The sequence below is a fragment of the Anas platyrhynchos genome, chromosome 1 (genome assembly GCF_047663525.1).
Source record: "Anas platyrhynchos isolate ZD024472 breed Pekin duck chromosome 1, IASCAAS_PekinDuck_T2T, whole genome shotgun sequence".
Lineage (NCBI taxonomy): Eukaryota > Metazoa > Chordata > Aves > Anseriformes > Anatidae > Anas > Anas platyrhynchos.
Window position 1 is genome coordinate 141,272,858 of NC_092587.1, and position 26,057 is coordinate 141,298,914.

Consider the following 26,057-nt stretch of genomic DNA (forward strand, 5'->3'; position numbering starts at 1 on the left):
ACTTTGTGAACCTCTTGATGAACTTGCTGAAGCTCCTGGTTTGACTTCCATGGTATGAAAACTAGTTCCTGCTAATATGAAGTAAGATGATTGCGTGGTTACCAAGCACTGACACAAGTTACTCAGGGAGGTTGTGGTGTCTCCCTTCTTGGAGATATTTCTGTCCTGGGCAACCTGCTCTAGATGCCCATGCCTGAGCAATGTAGTTGGACCAGGTTGTAATCCCAAGGTTCATCAAGTCCAACTCCTGGCTCCACACAGGACCACCACCACCACCCCAAAAATTAATAATAATGAGGTGTCCGAGAGCATTGTCCAGACCTGGTGACCTCCAGAGGTCCCTTACAAGCTGATTTACTATGTGATGGTATGATATGTAGGAAAGTTTGCAAAAAGTGCAACCTGAATATTCCAGTGCTTCTGAAAATCTTATGAGGGTCCTACAGACATGGTATCAGTTGGGAACCCGCTTTTTTGACATCAGGTACAGATAATGCTGAAAAATTATTGAACATAACATCAGCTAAGAATTAATGTGGCTGATATGCAGATATATCAGAGGTAGATTTAGAAAGACTAGATAGACTCAAAGAACACTCAGACTGTGATGACAAGAACTGGATGTGTCGCTGTTTATGATGGAAACAGTTTCTCAGTTCAGGTTTTCATTTAGCACCTCTGAGTTATGTATGGTGGATGGAAAAGTAAGATATGAAAAATTGTGAGAAGTAACTGGTCTTCCACAGCTGATTGGTCAGGTAGTCCTAGGTTCAGAGAAAAAATAAAATAAAATCTGTTTTCAGTATTAGTGTGTTTCCATTTTCATCATGGCACTTTCATCATGAGCAGGGTGACACACTGAGCAGCAGTTGTTTTCATTATTGAGTTACGTCCCTATTACAAGGCTATTACTTCTCCATTAAAACTTGTATTATTCTGAGCTAAAAATTGTAAACTTGATTCCATCTGTGTACATTCATACATCTCAGAGCGAGCTATGACATTAGTTAAAAGGACTAATTGAACATGGTGCTTTCTGCCATACAGCCGAAAGTTCAGAAACTGAAGAGCATTTTAAAAGGACATAAAAGCAAATGAATATGAGAACAACTCATGGAAAATATTGCTGTGAAAGAGTGAATAAAACAGAATAGCTGTTTCCAAACTGTCACTATCAAGGCTTAGCTCATCAAAGTAAGTAACTGATGATATTTGACTGTACAGTTTATTTGGTGTCTGCTAAGTTGTTTTCGGACTCATGTAAAATCACTGTCATCTTTAAAATATATGCACTATATATCTAAGTTTTAGAATCAACCACATAAGAACAATAAACTCTGTGAAGCACCTTGTACACATTTTAAAAGTAGTTACACTGGTTCAGATTCTCAGCGAACTTTCCTGAAGTTGCACTGATTTACATTAGCAAACAATCTGATTGTGTTTATATGCATATTGTTTAAATCTGTGGTGAGGGAAACAAATGAGGTGAGGTAGTGAAACTCTCCGGGGTTTATTTGCTTCATCTCAGCAGCAAAATGTGAAAACTGCCGGCTCTGTGGAATCCCTACTTTTTTATTGTAGTTCGCTCGTTTCACCTCTAAAGTGACATCTTCTGCTGTTACTGGGAAATTCTGTCCTGGGTGAAAAAGGAAAAAAAATAGAAAGAAAAAAAAAAGGAAAAAAAAAAGGGGGAAAAAAAAATGTGGCTGTCACCAGACAAGTTTCTGAAGCCGAACCATTACTACAGAACGGCTTCAGTTGGAAGGGGCCTTAAAAACCATCCAGTTCCAACACCCTTGGAAATAAAAGAAATTCTGAGGGATGAAAACTTTTCTGCTGCTATCAAAATAACTTCATTTACAAGTGTAATGAGTCATTGTGCAGTAAATATCAAATAAATCTGTGTGAAGTAAGCAGTGTCAAACATTCTTTTACACTGGAAGAGCACTTAAACAGGAAACGCTGCTGTCAGAAATCCTTCATAGAAACATAGTTCCAGCAGACCAACATATGGTTTAAAACTGGCCAGCTGGTGGCACAAGGGTTTCTTTAGAGGTAACTACCCACACCCCTTTCACAATAATGGAATTATAAAATGTTCTGTGTCTTGAAACCTTGCATCACTCTACCCCAAAAGCGGATGCTGGCACAGAAAAGACAGCAGTGAAATCAGGAGAATCAGATCTACGTGTCAGTAAATCTTTTATAGGATTGTGTGTTTTGCATTTTCTCTTTTGCTGCAGGTCATAATTTGTGAGGTTTGCTTTCTTTTTTTTTTTTTTTTTTTTGCTTCCCCCCCCCCCCTTTTTTTTTTTTAATAATCTTTGTAGGGTATCAGCTTTTCAGCATCCATCCTCAATACGGCCAGCGAGAGGGGATGGAATTCGTAGCAGAAACAAAAAGATAAAAGCTGCCTTTTTTAGCTTAATATGTGTTTAGCTTACGTCCCTAAAGCTCCATGCTACTTCCATCACGCTTCTTGGAAAGGCATCCCGCCGCTAGCGTTCAGCAGAAGAGCAGAGGAAGCGGTGTTTCGATTACAAATACCAAAGCCATCACTTTCTTGTGCCCTATCCTCCCACGAAGGTCGTGAGAGGGAAGAACACCCCACTGCTGCCTGCCCCTTCCAACCCCTCCGGCGCGGTGCTGAGCGGTGCTGAGCGGCTCCAGCAGAGCCAGGTAATGTCCGGGGGCGGCGACGGGAGGGCAGGGGAAGGGTGGTGGTGTTTGGGGGGCGAGGACTGGGAGGGGCAGCCCCTGCTCCCCCCACCCCACGCACCTCGGGGGAGCCTCTGGCTGCATCACTACGCGGGGATGTACGCGCTGGTGGGCTCCAGCATCGTCCCGCCGTCGTCCCCAGTACTGCTTGTCACCCCTAAGGCCCCCTCGGTTTTCCTCCCCCTTCCCCCCACGGGACCTTGAAGTGCTTCTTCCTTATAATAACTCAGTATAATTTAGCCCTGGAAATGGCTTATTAGGTTATGCAGCCCCTCACTGGTACTACAAGGTCTCCCCCCTCCCCAGGCTGCCCTGGCCCTTTCCTTCACCCCTAGGTAGCTTTGGGGTAGGTGTTAGGAAGAGAAAAAATATATATAAATAAATTAATAAAAAGATTCCCAAACCATTTATATGTCAACCCTCAAATGCCTCATTTAGAAAAGTTAATATTCATCTTTTGCTATACTTTTCCAATCAGTACTTGTAAAAATAAATTTCTCACTTCTACCTTTTCCATTTTCCTCCGTGCAGTCACCAGTTCAAAGTGACAAATTCTGCTCTTGCTTTTTCAAGAGGTTTTTCAGACTGAGCTGTCTTTGCATTGACTCACTTACTGAGAGTGATCGCTCTGTTTCTGTGAAGAATGAAGGTTCAGAAGATTCATGAGTACAAGTTGTGACTGTCCGCAGTTTGGAAGATTACCTCTGCATCCACTTTCAACTTGACAAAACCTGCATGGTAAGTAAACACTTATGTTGTTTGAAATGTAGGCAAATTTTCATTTTAACCAATAACTAGAAATTCCGTCAGAAAAGTGCTTAGACCTACTAAGGTTAAGACAACTGTTTGCCAGATCTTTTTTGCTTTTCTGCATGAATGTTATTTGACTTGTGGCATATTTAAAGTCATACTTGAAAAAGACTTAAGTTGACAAGAAGCCATCCTTAAAGATGTAAGACTAGTGGCTTCCTCACTTGACCCCAAAATGTTTGTTCAAACAGTCTGAGGTTCAGAAGAATCTGATTTTTTTTTTTTTTTTTTTTTTTTTTTTTAAGGAAGCCACAACCCTTTGGGTAGAAATTAAGGTTTCCAAAAGTGTTGATCAAAATGAGTGATTTTACCAAACTGAAAATCACTTAAGTGTATCAGCACCCTTTCATTCAGAACTCCTCTGATAATTCTAGGAAAATGAGGAATTTCCTAACAAAGTTAATGATCATTAAACACACTCAGTTGTCTACTTTGTGAGATATCATTAATGCAGTTTGTAGAATTTAAAATATTTGGTTTGTTTTAAGATTTTTTTTGGATTCACAATGGCACAATGATTTTTAGAAAACACTTTTAATTATTAAAAATTCAACTGTAGCTTTAAGCATGTACGAAATTTGAAAAACACGCTTAAAGCTATTGTCACTTTAGACAACTAATAGACAACTCTTACTTTATTTCTGTCTTTGAAACTCTCATTCGCTGCTATTGCCTTAGCATTTTGTCCATTGAATATTTTTGTATTCCTTCAGAGACAGAGAATCTTTGCCTTTTAAATTATCTCTCCATTTCTTTTTGAATATAAAAGATCTTATTCAAATCCTTGAAGAATATTTTTATAATAGTTGAATTTCACCAAAAACTATACATTTTTGTTTGTTTGTTTGTTTTTTCCCCTCCTGGTATTTCATTAAAGAATACTGCAAACCATATTACTCAAATGTAAATACTACTAGCCTGGAGTAGAACAATTTCAAACAAATTGATCAAGTTCAATAGCAGTGTGAGAGTAAGACTAAGGCTGTGTGTTTTGGTTGTTTATTTGTACCCAGCAATCTCAAACATGGCTATCATTAAGTAGCTTGCATAAGACTTTGTTCTTTAATCCCTATTCAAAGAATCAAGGGCTTTGCTCTGCATTCACTGAAATATCCATATTGTGCTGATGCGATGTGCCAACAAGGAATGGGATTTAGAATTAACATCTGATGATATGTGATTTTATCCTTATGTAGCGGATCGTAGTTTCATGGTCTGTAGCAGTTGTACTTCTTCTGGATGTGCTAGGGTGAAAAATGAAAAATAAATTCAAGAAATGAAAACAGAGAATGTGTAGAAGGGAACTGAAACCAGGTCTGAGGAGTTTACTGTATGGTCCCTTAAAGTTGCTTCTTTAGCTGCTTTCTAAACTGGGGTCTGTCTACCAGTCAGTCTGAAAAAGGGGATGTGAAACAGTTCTTTCATCTTCTTACAGTGATTTATGGGATGGTGGCACACTTGTAATGAATTGCAGAGAATACGAGAGGGAGAGGAGCTACACATCTTGCTGTCATTCCGGAATATAAAATAATAAATAAATCTCAGGCAGGTGTCTTACAACAGTAAGTATGTCTTCTCAAATTGCAAGTTTTATGTAGTAAAACCAAAGAAAGGGAATGCTAAAAGAGATTACTTTGGACAGCTCTCTGTGAAATATCTCTTTTAAGTATGTGTCCTATCTGTATATTCATGTTCAGATGTAAGGTCTTGGCTGAGCTCAGGTTATCATGCATCTAAGCTGTCTGTCTTGTTAGCAAAATTGAGGCACAGTTTTAGGATTGGCTTTGCACTTGGTTGTTAACCTGCTCTTCAGAGGAATCTCAGAAGAGATACTCCACACTGGTTTTATTTAGTAAAGTTTCACGTTTGTCTTTGAAAGAACAATTGAAAATGGGTTTCTTTATCTTTCCCCCTCCCCCCCAGATGGAAACACGAGCACTCTCAACTGGTACTTATCTGTTCTGTAGGTGAAAATGTGTGGCAAAATTGTAGACCTTGTTGTTTTCCAACAGGATAAAATTAGACAACAAGATGTCTGATCCATCCACATTCTGCTGTTCTCATGCAGTGTAAGGGAAGATTCTATTAGCTGTGTTTCTTTAAGGTCCAATCCTGCAAAGGTTATACTGTTTGTGGAGAAGAAAAAGCACTGTCCTGCTCACTGATAGGTGTTCACTGGCTTGGGATCTAGATGCTTCTATATGATTGTCAATTTACTCAGGAGTACAAAGGGCCTCTAGTGAACATGAAAATGGAGGGAGAAGACCGTGCATTGCTTTCTGAATTTGGAATAAGACTTGCCAAAGAAAATATAGATATGTTGCCTGGCACATAAAAACACCTGGTACAATAAAAATGAGTAACTTCCCAGTTGGAAAGCCTTCTTCAGTAACAGGCATTAGTAACACTGCTCTCAGTGCTGAGAGTGGTCTATTTCATTGCACTTGTGATGATCTGTGGATCTGTTTTTCTTAGGCTTTCAGAACCAAGAAGAAATCACCTTTTTTTTAATAATTTTATTTATTTATTTATTTTCTGTAGAAGTGAGAATTAACTCAAGAAAATGACTCTGCTGATATTTTTAGTAATGTTTATCACTGAATCTGCCACGGGTAAGCATAAATCCTCATTTCAACCATAGAACCTTTAAAATATTTGCCAAATATATGACAGCTTCTTGACAGTTGCTCAGAGTGGTGAAACTTTCATACTTCTCTAAGAATAAAATATTTAAGGTTTTCCAATTGCAGACCAATTTCTAGACTTGGAAAATTTGGTCCAAAGTAACAAAATTATTAAATAAATAGAACTGAGTTGCTATGTGGAAACACCTGATTATGTTGTATGGGAGCATGGCAATATGGAGAGCCACAACAAGAAAAATAGTGATCATGATTCTTTTTGTGACATTCAGAAGTGTAGTCAGAATGGTTGATAAAGCGAGAGAATCTCTAGGACAAAGAGACTGAAGGCTTATTTTGTTCTTGAATATTTGCACTAGACCATGTTTCCTTTTCTGTATTTTGTATGACTTCCACGTGTAAAGGTACATTTAGAAAAAATCATTAAAAAAGCAGACTTTGAGGCTACATTTTTCACATACAACCTTGTTCCAAGGGAAATTTTCTAAAAATATATGAAGTTTTTAAGAAATCTTATCATGTAACAATTTCATTTTAATTAAGAAGAAAATATACATGTTAATTCATAGGATCTCTGCTTTTATGGCAGTTTATCTTTTCTGAGGATTAGCCACCTTTATCAAGTCAATACATTTTCCTTCCCCCTTCCATTTGTGACAGCTGCTTTTTTATAAAGTTCTACAGACTGTGCTCATTGGATTTGTACACTTATGGACCCACATGAAAGAATCTTAGGGAAATGTCTATTTTTTATCTTTCTATGCCTTCTAATTTTGCTTAGAATTAAAACTTAGACAAACAAAACTTAGAATGAAAACTTGGACAAGTGAGTTCTTAGACTGAAATAGATTTTGCTGGAACAAATAAATACTGACAAACTACTCTGCTAAAAGAAAGTCCTAAAGTGTAAAAGACCTGCTACACAGCAAGTCACTTTAAAGTCAGGATAATAACATTTTCTGAAAGAGTATTGAGCCTTTTTTTCCTTTTTTTTTTTTTTTCCCTTTTTTTTTTCTTTTTTCTTTTTTTTTTTTTTTTTTCTTCTTTTCTTTCTGAAGAGAAGCTGTGTCCCCTTCGCACCTCCATTGATGTACTAGAAGGGGAATACTTTTTCCTTTGTTTTCCTGAGTCGATGCTACGTCCTGAGACAGAAGGATACACAATAAACTGGTACAAAGAAAATGCTGGAAGGCAGAAGCTGATACAGAAAACACAGAGAATTATTTCCCAAATGAATTTTCTGGAGTTTTGGCCAGCTGAACTCAATGACTCTGGGAATTACTCTGTCACTCACAGGTGGGTACACAGGAAGTGGATGAACAACATCCTGCCCTTAAAGTTGTCTATAAAGATGGTCTTGGTCTTTGTCTTGTTTGTGGCATTTATATAAAGGAAGTTCAGCGAACTACATTAATTATGGTGTCACTTTCCACATCATTTCACAATAACCACCCAGACAGACATATTTCTACAGGCTGATACAGCCTTTTAAAGGTTCTGTAAACTTTTGATAAAACAGGTAGCATTTCTGCTGTTTCATGGCTGATTCTCTAAGCACAATGAGAAATAGGCAACCCTTCTGTCAATGGCCAACTAGAAGGAAGCTTTTGCTTGTCCTCTCAACCAGACCTGTTCTTCCTTACTTCGTTGAGTGGTACTTACTCAGTGAGGCTTGCCAAGTAAATCAAATGTAGTAAGGTAATGGTGACATAGCTGAATTTGGTTTCTTTGCACAGCCTGGCATGCTTGGAGCTATTCAAAGAACAAATGAAATCACTGCATCTGAATTCTTACCATCATAGAATTCTTACCATCACGAGGCAGAAGCGGAAATAAGAGTGAGCTTCAACTGATAGTTGTATTCCTCGTTTGATCATGAGGAATGACAGAAGGACTAAATCAAATTTTTGTTGTATTAAGTTTTTACGACTAACTTGCACAACAACCGCAATTCAGGATTTACATTTGAAGTAACAATTCATTTTAAACAAATTATTTTTCATGTATTATTTTGCGCTGTTCTTGAGGTAATATTTTTAAGGTTCTTGCCTGGTTTGTAAAGGTTATTGGCTGTTATAGGGCTTCATATACTGTAAAATGCTATCCATACTTCTCCAACAACATTGCATACACTATTTTGATAGTGTATAGTTTTAAGTTAGGCTTCAATTGTTGATCTGTTAACTAGTTAATGTTCAAGTTAGAAGCTGAAAACCTCATGTTATATTTTTCCATGTATCATTATTGTTGTATTGATTTTACTTTAAAAAGAAATGAGTCACCGTATTTGAAAAGTTGAATGCTATAAAAGAAAAGCCTACAGGTAGAACAAAGACGCACATGAATATTTCTTTTGGTTATATGTGATTTCTTATTAATGGCAGGTCAGTCTTTCTCCAATTAGTAAATAATGCTTGAGAAAAAAATTCCTAATCTATGTTGAATGTGATATTAACAGAATTGGCCTTAGGGGTGATGACTGTGGTAGTATGGCCACTTTGTTCTGCAAAGTAGTACAGATTTAGCATATTATTGGGTACAGATATCTGTCTAAATTAGCAGAAGTGAAGCCAGTTGCCTAGCTGTGGTACTTCAGGGTTAGACAATACCTGATATAGGCTTGTGGGTTGTCATGGACCTATACTTTTCATATCAAGTCTGAACTTGACTTTAAAGCTTTATTGCTTTATTGATGACCTTGAGCAGTCATCCATATAGCGACTTCACTAAATATGGTGATAAAAAGTTATTAAATTTAAAAACTCACTCTACTGCCAGCATCTAAATAACAGGATAAAATGCATGCTCTGGCATGGAGCAAGGAACATATCTGAATCACCTGCAAAAGGAGGTTGCCATAACAAGTCTTAAAAAAGGCACAACAGAGGAAAGTTGTGATAACCCTTAATTCACAATACTTGTGGTTTTGTGATTTTTTTGAGAATTTGGAATAATGGTAGTAAATATACAGTAAATTACAAGGACTATGTAAAACTAATATGATAAAAATATAAACTCAATATTGAGGGAAAAAGTCTTTTATTTAGAAGAAAGAGATTAGGGAAAAAGACCCCAAGTAAAATTATTAGGATAAAGTTTCTTAAAATGATTAGTTGTTAGAAAACACAAAAATGTCTGATCCTTTGTGAAATGTTTTGATTTGCTGATTTGTCAAAGCAAGAAACAGAAGAAAAAGTTTTTGATTTTATCAAAGTATTCATATGCAATTAAGAGTTTTGATTTTCAGTTATGAAACTCTATTTTCATTTTCTTAGATGCTACATTATGATACTATCTTATAAAAATGTGTTTTGAAAAAAGGGACTTTTATTAAGATAAAAGTTTCTGAAATAAAATATTTCAACCAGCATGAAACAATATTTATTTATTTATTTATTTAGAATATCTTTCTGTTAGACATATATGGATATCTTTTTTTTTTTTTTTAATTTTTTCTTAGGATCAGAATGCAGAATGAAGGTCGTTGAAATAATACCCATAAGTGTTTTTTTGTTTGTTTTTTGTTTTTCTTGGGATTTTCATGGGATCTTGGGATTATTTTATCTGATGATTCCCACTGTTGGCAAACATATTAAAGGTGTTACATTTCAGAAAATATAGAAGATTATTTTCTAAATCAGTTTACTGCAGTGAAGGAGGACTTTTATTAGTCTCTATGGAGAGGAAAATATTGTGGACTAATGAACTGGTTTAAGACTTACTAAGACTGACAGAATGGAGTTTGTGTTGTCTCAGAGCATTTATAATAGCCTTTTGTTTTAAAGTAGACATTCTAAGATAGTTTTGTTTATATATTTTATTTTAAAGTATTTAATTTATATATGATAATTTGTAAACAATATAGGAAAATATTTTTTTTAGCTGCTTAGGCAGTTTTAGTGAACAAAGTGTCAATCCAATTTACTGCAGATTTTCGGGAAGTGTATGACAACATAGCACTGACAGATTTTGCAAACTATTTTTTCCTGCTGTGTTGCAACTGACAATGTGCAACAAGAAAGAGGTGAAAATGATGTAACAGTGTATAGTGTATTATTCACTTATTTTTATTTTTGACTTAAAGAAGAGTGAGATTTTTTTCCAGTTAAAGTGTTTTGCTGAAACACAGCATATATAGCCAAAGATGCATATGTTGATGTGTTTTCACATTTCTTAGTAGAGTAGTGTTCAGCCATTATTTCAGAATTAATAGACTTCACTTGAAAGCCTGAGTGTGCATGTTCATCAAAAAAATCTTTAAAATGAAGGATTTCATATGTATTTGGTGTGGGAGTGGTAAGAAGAAAATCTGTGTCACACATATTTGTATTTCTAATTTATATGGGTTTTCATAACTTATATCCTGTGGTTGTCCAAAAAAAAAAAAAAAAAAAAAAAAAAGAACACAAACCAAAACAACCAACCAAAAAAAAAAAAAAAAAAAAAAAAAACACCAAAAAACAGGTCATCTTGCTGCTCTATATTTGTGAGCTTGAAAATCTTGCTGCTCTGTATTTATGAACTTGAAATAGAGAGAACAATAATATTGTGCACTGGAAGGCTGATTGTCACTTTCTTGATGTAGATAGAAATACAGCACTGGGTTTGTGCAGTGAAATAACTAAAGGATTACAGAATTGGATATGTATGCAGTCTTTATGGCAAACTCAGATTATATTCTCTAAGGGCTTTCACTTCCTTGCATTCTCTCTTGGGTCAATCTATTTTTTGTTGTTCCTTCTTGGTGGGTTTTATGAGTGAAGTTGAAAGGCTGTTAAGCCAGCAGCCAGTTTTATAGCCCCAAGAGTATCACTAAAGAATTGCAGCAAGTGAAGACCGAGACAGGAATATAACAGCTCAGACACTAGCAGTTTAAGCAATAATTATTTTTTTTTTTGGTGGTGTAGAAAATAATGCGTATTGCAGACAAATAGAAATTATATAAGCCAAATTAATCTCAGTTTTGCATAGGTATGTTTTTGTCACCTTCCAGAGTGTTGGTCCTTGCCAGAGTTTGTCTTGTCAGCTAGAATATTGTGATCCACTTTGGCTGAAATCCTCATTTTTTGGAAGTGATTTCCCTAAAATAATGATGGAAAAAATCCTCTATGAAGTAATGTTGCTGAGGAGAGCATGTGGTTTTATTGATCATTTTCTTCCATTTGCTGAATCTAGGTACTAAACTTATATTTATTTTATGGCCAGATCCATAATTGCATCTCCAGCATTATTCAGATACAAGTGTAATGTCTAAAAGAGCACACAGATTTGGTGAAATTCATTGGAACTAATATATATGACTACACCTTAGCTATTTACCTTAGGTACCTTTATTGTCATAGAGAGAGAGAAGTCTTTCTGGGGCACAGATTATCTTGTCCTAAAAAACACTTGTGAAATAGGTCATGTAAACTGCTCTCTGAGAGGTTACTGAGTGTTATCCCACTGCTGACTGTGGTGTGTAGGTCTGGTTTAAATGTGTAAATGTGATGTTGAAGAACAGATGAGAAGGACTCCACCTACTGCGAATACATCTCTGATGAAAATGTTCTGATAAGGTTTTTCCTGTTTATGACACTGCAGTTAACCGATTAAGAAACCAAACCCTGTTTAGATTTAGATAGTCAATTGCAACTATGAATAATGAATACTACGAGTAAGGAGAAAAATCTGCAGGCTGAAAAAGGACTGCAATATGAAGAGGGTGAGCAAAGCAATTCTGTTTTGGGGAGTTGATAAGGGAAAAAAAAAAAAAAGAAATCTCAAGCCAAATTCATCCTGTAAGTGATGTTGTAATGGTTCTTCTGACTCTTTTAACAGTAAAAGGTATATCACGCTAGAAGGGTATGAAAGCTGATACACTTGTCAGACTTGTTTCTCCATTTCAACCTCTTTGTCCCTTAGCCATTTTCAGTGAAATAGTTCTTTGCTTGTTTCAGTTCTCCTGGGAGCAATTCCTTTTTCTTTTCTTGGAGGCAGGAAGATTCAAACTTATTTATGAAGACATGTCTGACACCAGAAGGAAGTGTTCAGTGATTACTACTTTTGCTTTGTCAGACCCTGTTTGTTTAGTAAAAATGAGAGCTGAGCTTTAGGCATTAATTGTAAAACCTCACCCATTAATTTACAGGCAGAAAAAAAACTTTCTCTTAAGCCCTAACTTTGCCAAAGTGAGATTAACTTCACCAAATTTAAGCCCAAACTCCTTCAGGTTCTTTTCCCTTTGTAGCCATGTATTTGGACATATCCAGCAATGAAATAATTCACAGCTATAATCTGAGTCATTAGGGAAATATGTAGATAGAATATATTAGATACCTGAATGATCACATTCAGCTTCTAAATAGTCAGAAGAGGCATTTTTGGAGCATACTCACCTGACTTTTTATAGATATGGGATGTGATGAACATGCTCTAGAAGAAAGAGTTCATGGCTTTTCCATCAACCTGGGGTAGTCATTAAACTGTAGACCTCTGATCAGTAGAGAATGAGAGAAAAAGAGATTAATTCCTTCCAACATGACTTCTTGGGCAGACATAGAATCATGCAACACATTGGGTTGGAAGGGTTCTTAAAGATCATCTAGTTCCCATACCCTGCCATAGGGATGCCGCCCACTAGATCAGGTTGCTCAGGGCCTCATCCAACCTTACCTTGAACACCTCAAGGGATGGGGCATCCACAGCTTCTCTGGGCAATCTGCCAGTGCCTCACCACCCTCTGAATGAAGAATTTCCTCCTAACATCTAATCTAAATCTCCTCTTTTAGTTTAAAGCCATTCCCCCTCATCCTGTCATTGTCTGCCCAAGAAAGAAGATGCTCTCCATCTTTTTTATAAACCACCTTTAAGCATTGAAAAGCCACAATGAGGTCACTTCTGAACCTTCTCTTCTTCAGGCTGAACATCCCCAGCTCTCTCAGCCTTTCTTCACAGGAGAGGTGTTCCAGCCCTCTGATCAACCTTGTGGCCCTCCTCTGGACCTGTTCTAACAGGTCCACATCCTTCTTGTGCTGGGGGCCCCATACCTGGATGCGGTACTCCAAGTGGAACCTCACAAGGGCAGAGCAGAGGGGCACAATCACCTCCCTCACCCTGCTGGCCACTTCTTTGGTGATGCATCCCAGGACACAATTGGCCTTCTGGGCTGCAAGTGCACACTGCCAACTCATGTTGAGCTTTTTGTCCATCAGAACCTCCAAGTCTTTCTCTGCAGGACTGCTCTCAAGGCGTTCTTCTCCCAGTTTGTACTCATATCTGGGATTGCCCCAAACCAGGTGCAGCACCTTGCACTTCAACTTGTGAACCTCATGAGGTGAACCTCATTAGGTTCATGTGGGCCCAGTTCTGAGGCTTGTCCAGGTCCCTTTGGATGGCATCCCTTCCTTCTGTTGTATCAACTGCACCACTCATCTTAGCGTCAAATTTGAATCCAGAAGTATCATGCTTGAATCCAGAAGTGATTAACAAATTCATGAGAATTGCAGAGTTTGGAAATAGTTCCAGAATATTGGTAATTATCTACACAGCATCAAACAATGAAAAATGTGACTTTTTGAACAATAACACAATAGCCTGTTTTATTTTTTATGTTTAAAATATATATGTGTATTTCTTAGTTACTGCTTTAAACCTTAGCATAAGAGATCAAACCTGCCAGATCACATGCTGATTTAAGCTACTAAAACTCTTTTGTTCTCACTTGTAACTATATATCATGCCACAGATAGTTAAATTTTTATTCTGGCAGATATGGAATATATTGTCATATTTCATAGGTATAATTTTATTGTCAAGTGTTTTGTGATGATTTAGTTTGGATAACCTATTTCATTGTGAGAAATAATGCATTTGGAATTGGAAAAGCAGTGAAGGGGAATGTAAATAATCAGTTCATTACTGATGCATTTTTTTACCTAACAGATGTATTAAAGAACTTGTTTTTGTTTTGCTATGAGCTATATTCCTTTAAAAAGCTCCTAACACTGATTTCACAAATGTTTTTTCATAGCAATGGAAGACAAAATTTCACAATTCAGAAGTGGACCTTGAATGTGCTTGAAAGGAATAAAAGCAGCTGTTTCAACAAAAATCATTTGACAACCGAAATTCAAAATGCTGGAACAGGTCATTCACTGAAATGCAGTGATTTGTCTGTCAATGAAAATGACAGTGTAACATGGTACAAGGTAATCACTCAAATCATTGGCTGTAGATCAAAAACATCTGCAGGAAAAATTAATTATGAAGATTTTTAGAAACATCTACAAATCTTATAACACTTTAATTTCTCATGTTTTTGGTGAAAAAAGCCTTTAGACAGATACAGAGAAGAATTTTTCGATGTGCTTTCAGATTTGTTAGCAAAATGAACCTGAAATCAGAAATTACTGTTAGTTTGGAATGGTAATACATCTGATGTGCTGATTTAGCTACTTTGTTAATGTATGTAGTATTCTGACATTAAATTAAGTGCCAAGATATTTCTTTTATAGTTGGCATGTGCTTGTAAAGTAATTGAAAAATGTTTACATTTTGCCTTTTCTGAACATTTTTTTCCAAAATGTAGCAGATCTAGTTCTGTTCAGTTTAGGCAAATCATTGGTCTTCTCTGGACCAGTCTTTGCCAGGGCATGGACAATAGCTGTATAAGCTTTTGTAACTGTTGAGTGTTGAGTGTTTTGTAACTGTTGCTCAGCCATTGGAACCCTGACTAGGTTTCTTCCACCCTGTCCCTACTCATCACCTTGAGCAGTGCTCCTTATGTCGTGCTTGGAGCAACAGACACCATTCCTTCACGTACATGTTGAATCAATTTCAGGAAAGGATTTTGGTGTATTAAGTGCTGGCATCTGTATTCTGCCTGACACAACCCTCCTTCCTTGTCCTTGAGAGGGCAGGACCATTGATGGATATGTTTTCCTCAGTAAAGGGGTGTGCCTTGGACTGACCTCGCTCATGGCTGACTATATCGATGCCTAATATTTTTATGACTAATGTTGTATGAGACAGGTGAAGCAGCCATCTTTAGAGTTAAATATCCTTGGGTTTTTGATTGGGTGAAATTTTTGAAAGCTTTCATGTTACACTTGAAGCTGAGATAAAAGAGGGATGATAACACATCTTTTTGTACAAGAGCCTGGTAACAAACATATGTATCCAGGAAATGTTAATTCCCTGATTCCACCAGTGACCATTTCCCTTCTTAATCTAAGGTAATTCAGACCAGAACCATATTATAGTGCTCTCAACTTTTAATGGGTTGAATATTCAGAGATTGTGTTTAAATGACCCTGACTAAACACTGGGCCTCACCTCCTTTGTGTCAGGTAAATGGCGTTGAGAAAAGAAAAGAGTGATGGTGACGATTTATTTCAAAAATAAAGTTTGTCTTTTTTAAGGTTTTGAATATATCTTTGCTACAGAATAATATTTTCTCCATTTATTGATGTAGGACTGTAAGAACTATGAAAATGAAACAGAACGGGAACTGGATTTTAAAACCTTAACAGTTCAGCACTCTGGTATATATACCTGTAAAATTTTGATCAGTCATAATGGAAGGATATACCACAGCACAAGTACAATTAAGCTGGTAGTAGAAGAGGGTAAGAAAACTTTCTGAAAACTTTGAAGCATGCTTTTGGTTCTCCTTACAATGGAAAAAATTCCCTGCTAAACTTATTTGTTTATGGATATGGTTCATTATCCCCTAATTATAGTTATTTGATAAATAAATAAATATATAAAGGTGATCAGATCTGGAAATCTGATCTATTTTGCAGTAATTTAAAAATAAAAAACAGAAGTTTACGTTACATATTACTAGTTTGGAAAAATGTATTTAGTACGTCTTCCCTGAAGTTGTAATTTTTTCAAAATTGTTTGCTGTAAGTCAGACAAACTTACTAAGAGTTTTGTGAGAAAGCCTTTCCAACCATTGCAAACTTTATATTGTACATGTATGCAAGTGAAAAAAAAAATCAACAGGACAGACTGCTTTTTAAACTGCTTGGTAATGACAGGTCCAGATAACAGGTCAAGATATTTCTCCTTGAATCAAATGGAATCTATATGGTTTGTTTTAGAAATAATGCAAATGTCATTTTTACTGTGGTAGAATCTAAGAAAGCTGTTACTTCAATATCAGTAATTATTTTTTTTTTTTTAGATGCACCAGAGGCTGTCACTTTGGAGATAGTTGGACGCGATGAAGAAATTGAAACAGAAATAGGTATCAGATTCATTCAAGAACTAATTATTTTAGCTGCATCATATATAAGATTTTGTTCAGATCTCTTTATACTTGATTGTCTGGTTAAGTCTGATTGAACTGTCTGTGCACCATTCTGGATCTGATCTATCTTCTCATATGGTTATGTTTTGCTTAGTGGATTTCATGATTGATATACATTAAATTCACCCTTACAGAGGCCGAAGATTAGGTTGTTGTTATGACCATCAAGAGAAAGTGACAGTGATGATAAACCACGACTTCCCTTTTTAGACAGCAAACCCCACAGAATGATGTGTGAAATATGCCTGGTTTGTCCAGTGAGCAACAATAAGTAATCTCTTTAATATTTGATGCAGTCAAGGACATCATTCTGCAGAGAAATGAGAAACATGAAGGATGACAGTCTTGGCAATGCAAGCATGCAGATCTGTTACTGTTTCAAAGAATTTGTCGTATTGTCAAAAGCCAAAAAATTGACTGTCCTCTTATCTGGGAAAAGGTTAGATAACATGGTCTGCAGGCTTCACACAGTGTTGGAAACTATCCAAGATTTTGACCACAAAGCATCCAAGAGGCTGTATGTAATTCTTTAGAATATAACTTCGCCTGTATTTTTGCTCTCCTGTGTCTGAGGGATTCTCCAATTTGATTACTTAGTCTTCCACTGCACATTTCTGCAAACACATATTCACCACCTCTGTGGCTCATATGTGTATCTCGTTTGCTCAGCTAAGACACCAGATGTTGGCTTACTTTCCACCCCACAAAGACCAGCTGGTAGGTCCTTTTTTCTAATGCCAACACCCCAATCCTATATCGCCTTATGTCTCCCAGTCTCCCAGAGCATTGTTCCTACACAGTTCTTATCACTTACTCTGCTCATCCAAACCCTTACATGGAAACGTGGTTCAGCATCAAATGATTATGAACCATAAGTCTTCTACATTTTATATGCTTTGATCAGATTTTTTGATAAGATCATTGAACTACCTGATAGTGATCAGACAGATGGGATGGTGGAGAGAGAAGGGAATTTTGGACTTTCAAACCTTTCATGGTTTGGATGGTGCTCTATAGGATCTCCTTGGGGGGGGGAAAAATAAAAAAAGCTTTTGTATCTGTTGTGCACAGTGAAATGGCTAGAGTTGTAAGGTAGATGATAATATTCTTTTAGGTCTATGCTTCAATCTGTGCAAATGTGATTTGGATTTGTAAGGTCTAAATCTAAGGGTGCCACATTTTCATCTCGATCTAGCTTTAAAGATTCTTAAGCAGTTTCACTGGAAGCATCCACTCTGTTAAATCTTGAGAAGTCTCTTTATAATGTATGTTCTCAAAGTATTCCTGGACATGCTGACTTACTGGAAAGCATCTGTGCATAGTGTCCTGAACAAGAACTAGTGTGCGGCTTTTGTGGTTTACTGAAATGTGTTCTGGATGTGTTCCCTGGAAATGGTGCTGGCATAACCTAGAAATGGTGATGCAATGTTGTAGCTAATCTCAGGACAAGCTTTCCATGACAATGTTTAAATTCAAATGCCTTGCAGATCATCAGATTTCACACTCCACAGATCCAGACCTTTCCTTTTATTTTCCCATGTGCACTGTTGTCTTTTTACTTTTGCTCTTTCTTATAATTAACCAGAATCTAAGGCATGGTTCCTTTACACTTCCAAATAGTGTTTTGGAGTGGTACAGAGCAGCTGACTGGATAAAAATATTATTTATGCATTCAGGATTATGCTGATTTCCAGGTGTGGTGCTGGGAAGAGAAATTCTCTGTGAGAGGTCAACATGGGTGCTAGCAGGTTTTGTTACTTCTTACGTTGTAGTATACGGTTTAGCTATCATCATCAATCAGTTATAATTCCCCTTACTAGTTACTTATTTTACATGTCCCTGGGGCACTGGTGCCGGTGGTACTCTCCTGTTTTCTGCCTGCAGCACACAGTTTTGTTCTCTGAAGTCTGAAATGCTTCGGCCTATTTAAACTTTTCTGGCTGTTACAGTTAATCTGAGATAAAAGAGTGGATGACTCTCCCTCTACAGTGAAGTGCAACAGAGCCCTGTGCTTCGTTGCCAAAGCCACTGCCATCATGGCACACATATGAAAGGGGCTACTAAGCCCATAAGGAAACCTATCTGCTTGGATATGAAGCCTGGAAAGCTGACATTTTATTGCACTGTGAACATGAATGTCACTTTTGACTACATCTTCTTATGTTATGCTTTGTGTAGGTAAAGAAGAGATACTCAATTGCACAGGTTTCTTGGGTTATGATATGCAAGAAGATGCCAGCCTCTACTGGTTGATTAATGAAACATTTCCAGAAAAATGCTCAGATATCCCCAAGAATGACCCTTCGATATGTGAAGAAGAACTCAAAAAATTACAGTAGGTTTCCAGAAAATACTGAACTTCTGATGTATGTGATCAATTCCTATATTTTGTGGACTGCAAACTCATTAAAATGTTTGAGGTTCTTCTACATACTTTTCCTCAAAATCTGCCTCTCAATTTATTGTAGATTTCTATGCAGATAGTGTTGCTAACACCATTCCTCCTTGCAGTTTGGGAAACAAGTTTTATGTCACAAGGCTACTACGGATTAAAAAAGTAAGAGATGAGGACTTGCATCACAATTTCACCTGTAAGCTTCAAGCTGATGAAGCAACGAAAATAAAAATAGTGAAACTGAAGAAAGGTACAGTATTATCTATGAACCATACTTCTCATTTTTAATTACTAATCATGCCAGCTTCTCAACAGAAGAAGCAGGGTACTGATCCAGACATGGGTGTGTGCTGGTAAAGACCCTGGTTCTTCTGGGGTTTGATTTAACAAGCTCTTTGGGTGATTCCTTATGCTCTGAGATGGGGCAGTGGGGATTGCTTCTCCTTCTGCTATATCAGCCCTAACTGTGCGAGGGCTCCACAGTTAAACCGATGATGGTGTGGATAAAGATGGGGGAGGCTGAGCTAAGCTCTGTCTGACAGATCTCTTTGCAGCAGTTTGTTAGATTCCATGATAAAACATCCCCTGTCATCTCCAGCACATCACATTGATGGGATCATCAGGGTTGACTACGCAAACCTCAGTGCAACCCAGAGTCTGTTATTTGGGCCACTTTGCTTATTAAGCAGCTCTTTTTTTTTTTTTTTTTCTTTCTTTCATTCATGGAAAAGATAGTCTTTGATATTCCTGTTAATGTCTCACACATTCTGGTTGATAATTTCTCAGAAGGATACAGTCAGGGACTCTATCTTTCTAGCTTACGAAAGCTGAACTCTACTTTGAACTAAAACTTCACATCTGTAGTCCATACAGCTTGGAGATTCATGGCAAATGGGCATACTCTGCTTGTTTTCCATCTCTCTTAGACCTTTTCAAAGTTTATTGAGAAGAAATATTTAATTCTATAAGTGTGAAAATAGACTAGTCGATCTTAAAAGATGTAGTATATAATAAAACAAATGAAATACAGACTACCATGAGCATGACATGATGTCTTCACAAAGGACTTCACAAAGATTTAATACTTAAAAACCTGTATTTGGAATTGAAAAGGGGAGGATAATAGAACAAACCAATTTAAAATAAAATAAAATAAAATAAAATAAAATAAAATAAAATAAAATAAAATAAAATAAAATAAAATAAAAAGTAAAATAAATATTTTAAAAAGCCTGAAAGAGAATAGAGACAGAAGCAAAAGAAGATCTTGGGCAAAGAGATTAAATGTGTCATTAAGGGCTGTTATGAATGGGCTGAGAGAAGGGTAAAGAATAACACAAAATGATAGAGATCCTGAAGATAACTCATCATAAAAGTGGTTGACCCAGTATATTCTTCCGGTCTAGGATGCCGTACATCTTTGAGGACTTGTAGTCTCAGTACTGATTCCACATACATCTCATTTATGTATGTGCAGAATGTGTGCAGACATGCAAGATCTCCACTTTTTAGAGTAATCTGTGTTCTGTAGTTTTTCTCCATCTCAGGATGAATGGGATGCATGTGTACTTGAGATACTGGCAGGAGAAAATTCACACAAACGTTTTAGTTTGGGTAATTTTAAGATGCCATGAGAATTTACTAAATTAATCTTGTCCTATAATACTCTTTCTTAAGGCCTTAATTTCCTGGGATTCTCTTTTACAGAAAATGCCCGAGATCTGCCAGTGCACCTATTTACAACCGGAATGATTCTTGCTGTACTACTTCCATGTGTTTTAATAGCCATGATAGTTGTCTGTGTGATGTTCAGAGTAGACATAGTTCTACTTTACAGGAACATATGCAGAAGAGATGACACTGCTGGAGGTATGACTTATCTAATGCTGACATTGAAAGAGAGTGTTGATTAAAAAATAGCTTCTGGTAAGCTCTAAAAAACAATCATCATAGAGGAAGGGGCAAAATAAGTCCAGGAGTTTTGTAAGTTGAAACAGCGAGGAATATGTGAAAGAGAACTTGATTGTCAAGTTAGTGTGTTATCCACCTTGGGGTAATAAAGCAGATGAACACAGTCAGGAAGTTGCCTCTGGAACAGACAGTGGAAAGGACACATTTGGCTGCTGATCCAGCATGCTTTATTGTGCAATGCTCTTCATCACAGAAGCTGAAGAATTGTTGGCAAAGATGTGGAAGTATATAGGTAATCTATCTGCAGGGAGGATAAACACCCTGGAACTGACAGACTGTTTTTAGTTTCTGTTTTCAAATTTGTTTTCACATCACTGATGCTTTTCTGCTTGAGGTTAAAATGCTTCCTTGTCTGTAGAGGTCATTGCAGTGTTTATAGGTTTGTCACTAAATGCACTTAAAGAGAGTACACTGCCAGTGTTTTACCAAGCAACTTTGCTGGGACCTTGACTTAAGGAGCAAGCCTGACAATTACCTAACTCTGGGTATGATTTTCACTCTGTGACTGTGTTCCTGAGAATTGCAGTTTGCTGTCTATATGTACCTAATTTTCTTAGACCTCCTCAGTCTATAAATCTGCTTGAATATACCTTGAATGAGCTGCAGTGGTTGGAGTTTTCTCAGTAATGGGTGAATGTCATTTATGCCTGCCAGGGTTATTTATTTTTCCATTCATGCTAGGGAAGAAGCATAGTTTATGATTCAAAACCATGTGTGCTATTGCATCAATCCAGACAGTTTTATTGCAAGTTTCAATTAAAGATTGTTTAATGTGGTAAGCCTGGTTTTTAAATTGGTCTTACTTGGATTTTATGTTTATAATTTACTGGCCAATATATGACCAGACACAGTATATTCTTATAACTCTAAGTGATTAAAATAATAAACTAGCTTATTTTTTTAGTACCAGTTCTACAGAACTACTTGGTAGCATTAGATGAAAGATAAAATCATCGTGAAAATGGGCAATAGGACTTGTATAACTTTCTTATCAAGTTGCAGACATGTTGAGCATACTAGTCTGTTATAAGGAAGACATTTCTGGTGCTTTGATACTGAGACAATAATTTTGTAACCCAGAATGGTGGATCAGATACTGTATTTCTAACAGTTGCCAACAAGACAAAAATTGGTGATTTCTTTCCAGATGGAAAAGAATATGATGCTTTTGTGTCTTATCTGAAAGACTGTGCTTCTACTAGTGAAGAAGAGAGAGAATTTGCTTTGAAGATATTACCGATGATACTAGAAGAAAATTTTGGGTACAAGTTATGTATATTTGAAAGAGATGTCTCTCCTGGAGGAGGTAAGTGTATCGCACATTCTTGTCATTAAATAGACATATCCTTTTCATGAACATGTAAAAGTCTGCAATGAGAAGGAAATCTGACAGAAGTTCTATGCATTGCAATGGTACATATTCCTTTTATCTAGGCTGTGTTTGCATGCTAAGGCAGCATAAACACATTTTATACTTTTTATATATTTTTATGAATTCATATATACATGTACACATACCTTTAATTACACAATCAAGATAAGGTGAAAAAGCAATCATGGAGAAAGTTAAGGTGAGAACACAGAGAATGTAATGTGCTTTATGGCAATAGCACTCTTGCTCTGCTTTTGCTGAGGGCAGGCATCTGTGTGTGAACTCATGCTTACTGCACTGAGCAGTTGATGGTTCTGTTACTCAGATCCTCAGATAACTTGCATGTTTGTCTGTATCTTCAGTCTGGCAGTTGATAGCATGTTGTGAATGCACTGGGAGCCATAGGGGTAAGAAAATATACATGAGAACATGGCATTTTGTTTCCCTATATTACTAATGGCCTTTTACAGGTGCTTAAAAATAATAATAAAAAAAAATACTAGGGGATTCCATTTAGTTTGAAGGCCTATTTGGAGAATTGGATTTTCTTGTTAAAAACAGAACAATAAGCTTAGTCACCCTCCTTCCTACGGCAGGATCTTCTCTTCATGTGTTCTTTCCTGACACATTCTTCTAACCTGAGAGAGATACCACAACTTTCCCAATCCCTTTTGAGTATTAAAAAAGGCTTTTCTAAGTGTTCAGTCTGATTCTTCCTTGCAGGAGTTCTAGCTTATTTCCTTTTCTCTGGTTTGATCCACTGTGAATATGGAAAACAGATTGTTTCCCTCTATTTACAGGAGCCATTGGTATATTGCAATACCCTTTCCAGTCTTCTTCTCCTCTCTGTTTTCTCTGTATTGTGTTACTGCAGTTTGCTTTCTCTGTCCCTACAAGGCACGTTTTCTAGACCTGTTGTCTCTGTAGATCTCATTGTCCCATGGTTGTGGGACAGAGTTGGAACTCATTCTGTCATCACATGATGGTCTTCTCAGCCTTGGATTACTGGCAATAGATTTGGGGATTCAGTGAAAAAAAGGAAGGAGTACATTGAGATTTACTGAATATTCAGGTGGCTGCTGGTGACTTTGTGTGGAATCTCTCTAACGGTATCCATTATGAAAGAACAAAGAGACATCTGGCTGGAAGAAGAATAAATTTTGCTGTCACCTTCAGTTCATGTGACTACTGACAGACAGCTGTCTCAGGTAGCTGGAGACTGTAGGTTTTTATCTGTCCCAGAGAACAAGCTTTGGTCCTGTGAGAATTCATTTTCAGACTCATGATCTGTAATGCATATTAATATCTTAAGGGCAGGATGTTTCCTTGCTGTCACTTTATAAGGGGAACATTTTTGGTACATGCGCAATTGTTAAAGGAAATCAATTCAATGACTGTCCTTTCAATTTAGTTTAATAACACATTTATCTTTAATTTGCAGCTGTTGTTGATGATATCCATTCATTCATTGATAAAAGTCGAAGATTAATCATTGTACTGAGCCAAAACTACATTTCTGACACAGCCATATATGAACTTGAGAGTGGACTACATAAAGCTCTAGTTGAAAGGAAAACTAAGATCATATTAATTGAATATATGCCTATAAGTGACTACAATTTCTTGCCAGAATCCCTGTCTCTTTTACCATCAAAGAGGGTTGTGAAGTGGAAAAAGGATCAATCTCTTCCCATAAATTCCAGGTTTTGGAAGAATCTTCGGTACCTGATGCCAGCGAAACCTACCAAGTCAAACACCAAAGGGCACTGTAACAATCTAGGTCTAGGCTCAGACAGGACTCAACCATGGATTGGGGGTTGTGACTGTAATGCAGTCATATAGCAATTATGGAGATGGAAGATGCTGCTGAAAATTGGTAGTTTTGCTAAATCCAAATAGAAAACACAAACTGTGCTTATTTTTGGGAGATAGTGTTCATAAGAGGCCAAGTCTGAGATATAAGAAGAGTATAAGAAACGTCACAGTGGCTAAGATGATGTTAATTCCAGTGCTAAATGATGTTCCAGAGACATTTTCCTCAGTAGTCTACACAAGGAGCTGAAATTTGATTCTGCATAACTCAACACCTGGCACCAAGAACAACAGAACAACACGTAACCTTTTGGTTTCACTTTTTCCTTCTTGTAGAATGATGTTAGTTATACTTGCATACTTCTTGAGACCCCTCAATGAATTTATCAGTATTTACAAAGTATTATGATTTAGATGGTTTCAGTTCTGTGTTTTGATATTTCCTAAGAACCCTGCTTGGGAGCTGACCCAAATGGCTCCTGCCCTAGGGAGCTTTGCATATAGGGTTTAGGCAACATTGAGCAGAAAAGTCAAGTGAAAATGAAGACAAGGAAGGATAAAAGGAATCAGACATTTACTCAGGCTAACTGCATTCACTCTGAGTAGCGTGTGGTGTAGACAAGCTAAGTGGCAGTTATTTGGAGGAATGGTAAAGTCTGCTTTCATCCTCTAATTTAACTGAGAATACTGTAAATTGTCATTTTGGCAGAGAGAAGAGAGGAATGGGATAGAGCTAATAATACTTTGTCCATGGACACCAATATCTCCGTCATATCCGGAGGTATCTTCAGCTGATAGCTGCAGAGGATTTATGCAAAAATGAGATCTTCAGTATACACACATCTGTTCCTAACCCTTTAGAACATTAATACCTAGCATTATTTTCAATAACAAACCTAGCAACGTCATTCAAAATCATGATCATACTCTGTTACTATTAGCTGCCTGGCAGAAGATTACAATCAGACATATAAGTTTCTGGAAACAATGGAACTCTAGTTCCTCCTAATGCCAATACAGAACAAGTATTGGAAAATTATTTTGGAAGAACGTCAGTCACTTTACTAGGAGACCATCAAGGCTCGTCCCACTCTCATAACTGTCTTTTATTCAACTAATGCTAATTCTGAGGAGATATATCTTTGATACTGACACTTAATTCATGCAGCTCTGTTATCTTCTTGGTGCTCTTGAGAATACAGTTGTAGTGATGGATGTTACAACTGTCTCGGGATTTATGAGAATGAAATACCTTTTTTTTTTTTTTTTTCAAATATCCCCTAATCACATGAATGAGAAGGAATAGAGGAAAAAGACAGACATTTTTTGTGTCTTTCATAGCAGCTTCACGAGGTCTCCCTATTTCTGTCATGCAACTAAAGAACTGTCAAACTGTGGTACTTAGGCAAAAGCCTTCCTCCGGCTTAAGCTTTTACCAAAGAGGGTTTCTACTCTGTAGATAAATGTGCTTTTATATTTCTAAATCTTTCTCAAAGTTCAGTTCTTTTCCACCAGTGTTTCCTGTTTTAACATTTAACATGTTTCCTTTTTAACATTTTTCAGCAGGACTAATGATTGCCCCTACTTCAGAAATGCCATTGGTTGTACCATGCATTTCCATTCCTTGTCCATAAAACTAAAAGAAATGGTGGTAACCTTTCTGGTATTTAACAAATATGTTATATTTGCTCCTCAGCCACATTGTTTTTCATACGTTGTCATCAACACATTGCCTAACAACTTAAATTGTCAAATGTGAATATGAAGAGTGCACAGAGTTTATTTAAAGCTTTGGACTGAGCTTGCCCTCTATGAGAATCAGCTATTATAAAGCAAGATTGGATTTTATGTGAACTCCCCACCTCAGCTTGGAGAGGTGATATAGCTAATCCTCACTGCCCTTGCCTTGGTAAAAGGAGACAAAGGAAATTAAGTCTACGTTAATGCCAGATGTTGTTCTTAGTGCTCTTATATCCAGAATTAGTGACTTTAACCAGGGCTTGGAAATGCTTGCTTTCTGTTTGCCAGTCTCTAGAG

General features: G+C 36.9%; 1 protein-coding gene across 5 annotated transcripts in view; it reads left to right on the forward strand.

Moving 5' to 3' along the window:
- The first annotated feature begins 1,791 nt into the window (after positions 1–1,791).
- The window catches only part of IL18RAP (interleukin 18 receptor accessory protein), a 46,603-nt gene continuing 22,337 nt past the window's right edge, over positions 1,792–26,057 (forward strand). Inside the window, exons 1-13 of one of the 5 annotated variants that reach the window (XM_072031283.1) lie at positions 1,792–2,193; positions 2,334–2,682; positions 3,295–3,459; positions 4,967–5,093; positions 6,073–6,143; positions 7,232–7,469; positions 14,185–14,362; positions 15,628–15,781; positions 16,345–16,407; positions 18,649–18,805; positions 18,982–19,115; positions 20,573–20,734; positions 21,984–22,142. In XM_072031283.1, the coding sequence (XP_071887384.1) occupies positions 6,095–6,143; positions 7,232–7,469; positions 14,185–14,362; positions 15,628–15,781; positions 16,345–16,407; positions 18,649–18,805; positions 18,982–19,115; positions 20,573–20,734; positions 21,984–22,142 (1,294 nt within the window). In that variant the 5' untranslated portion in view covers positions 1,792–2,193; positions 2,334–2,682; positions 3,295–3,459; positions 4,967–5,093; positions 6,073–6,094. Of the gene's footprint in view, positions 2,683–3,294; positions 3,460–4,966; positions 5,094–6,072; positions 6,144–7,231; positions 7,470–14,184; positions 14,363–15,627; positions 15,782–16,344; positions 16,408–18,648; positions 18,806–18,981; positions 19,116–20,572; positions 20,735–21,983; positions 22,143–26,057 lie in introns of all 5 variants that reach the window. The other 4 variants (XM_072031276.1, XM_072031285.1, XM_072031289.1 and 1 more) reach the window with 4 other exon arrangements.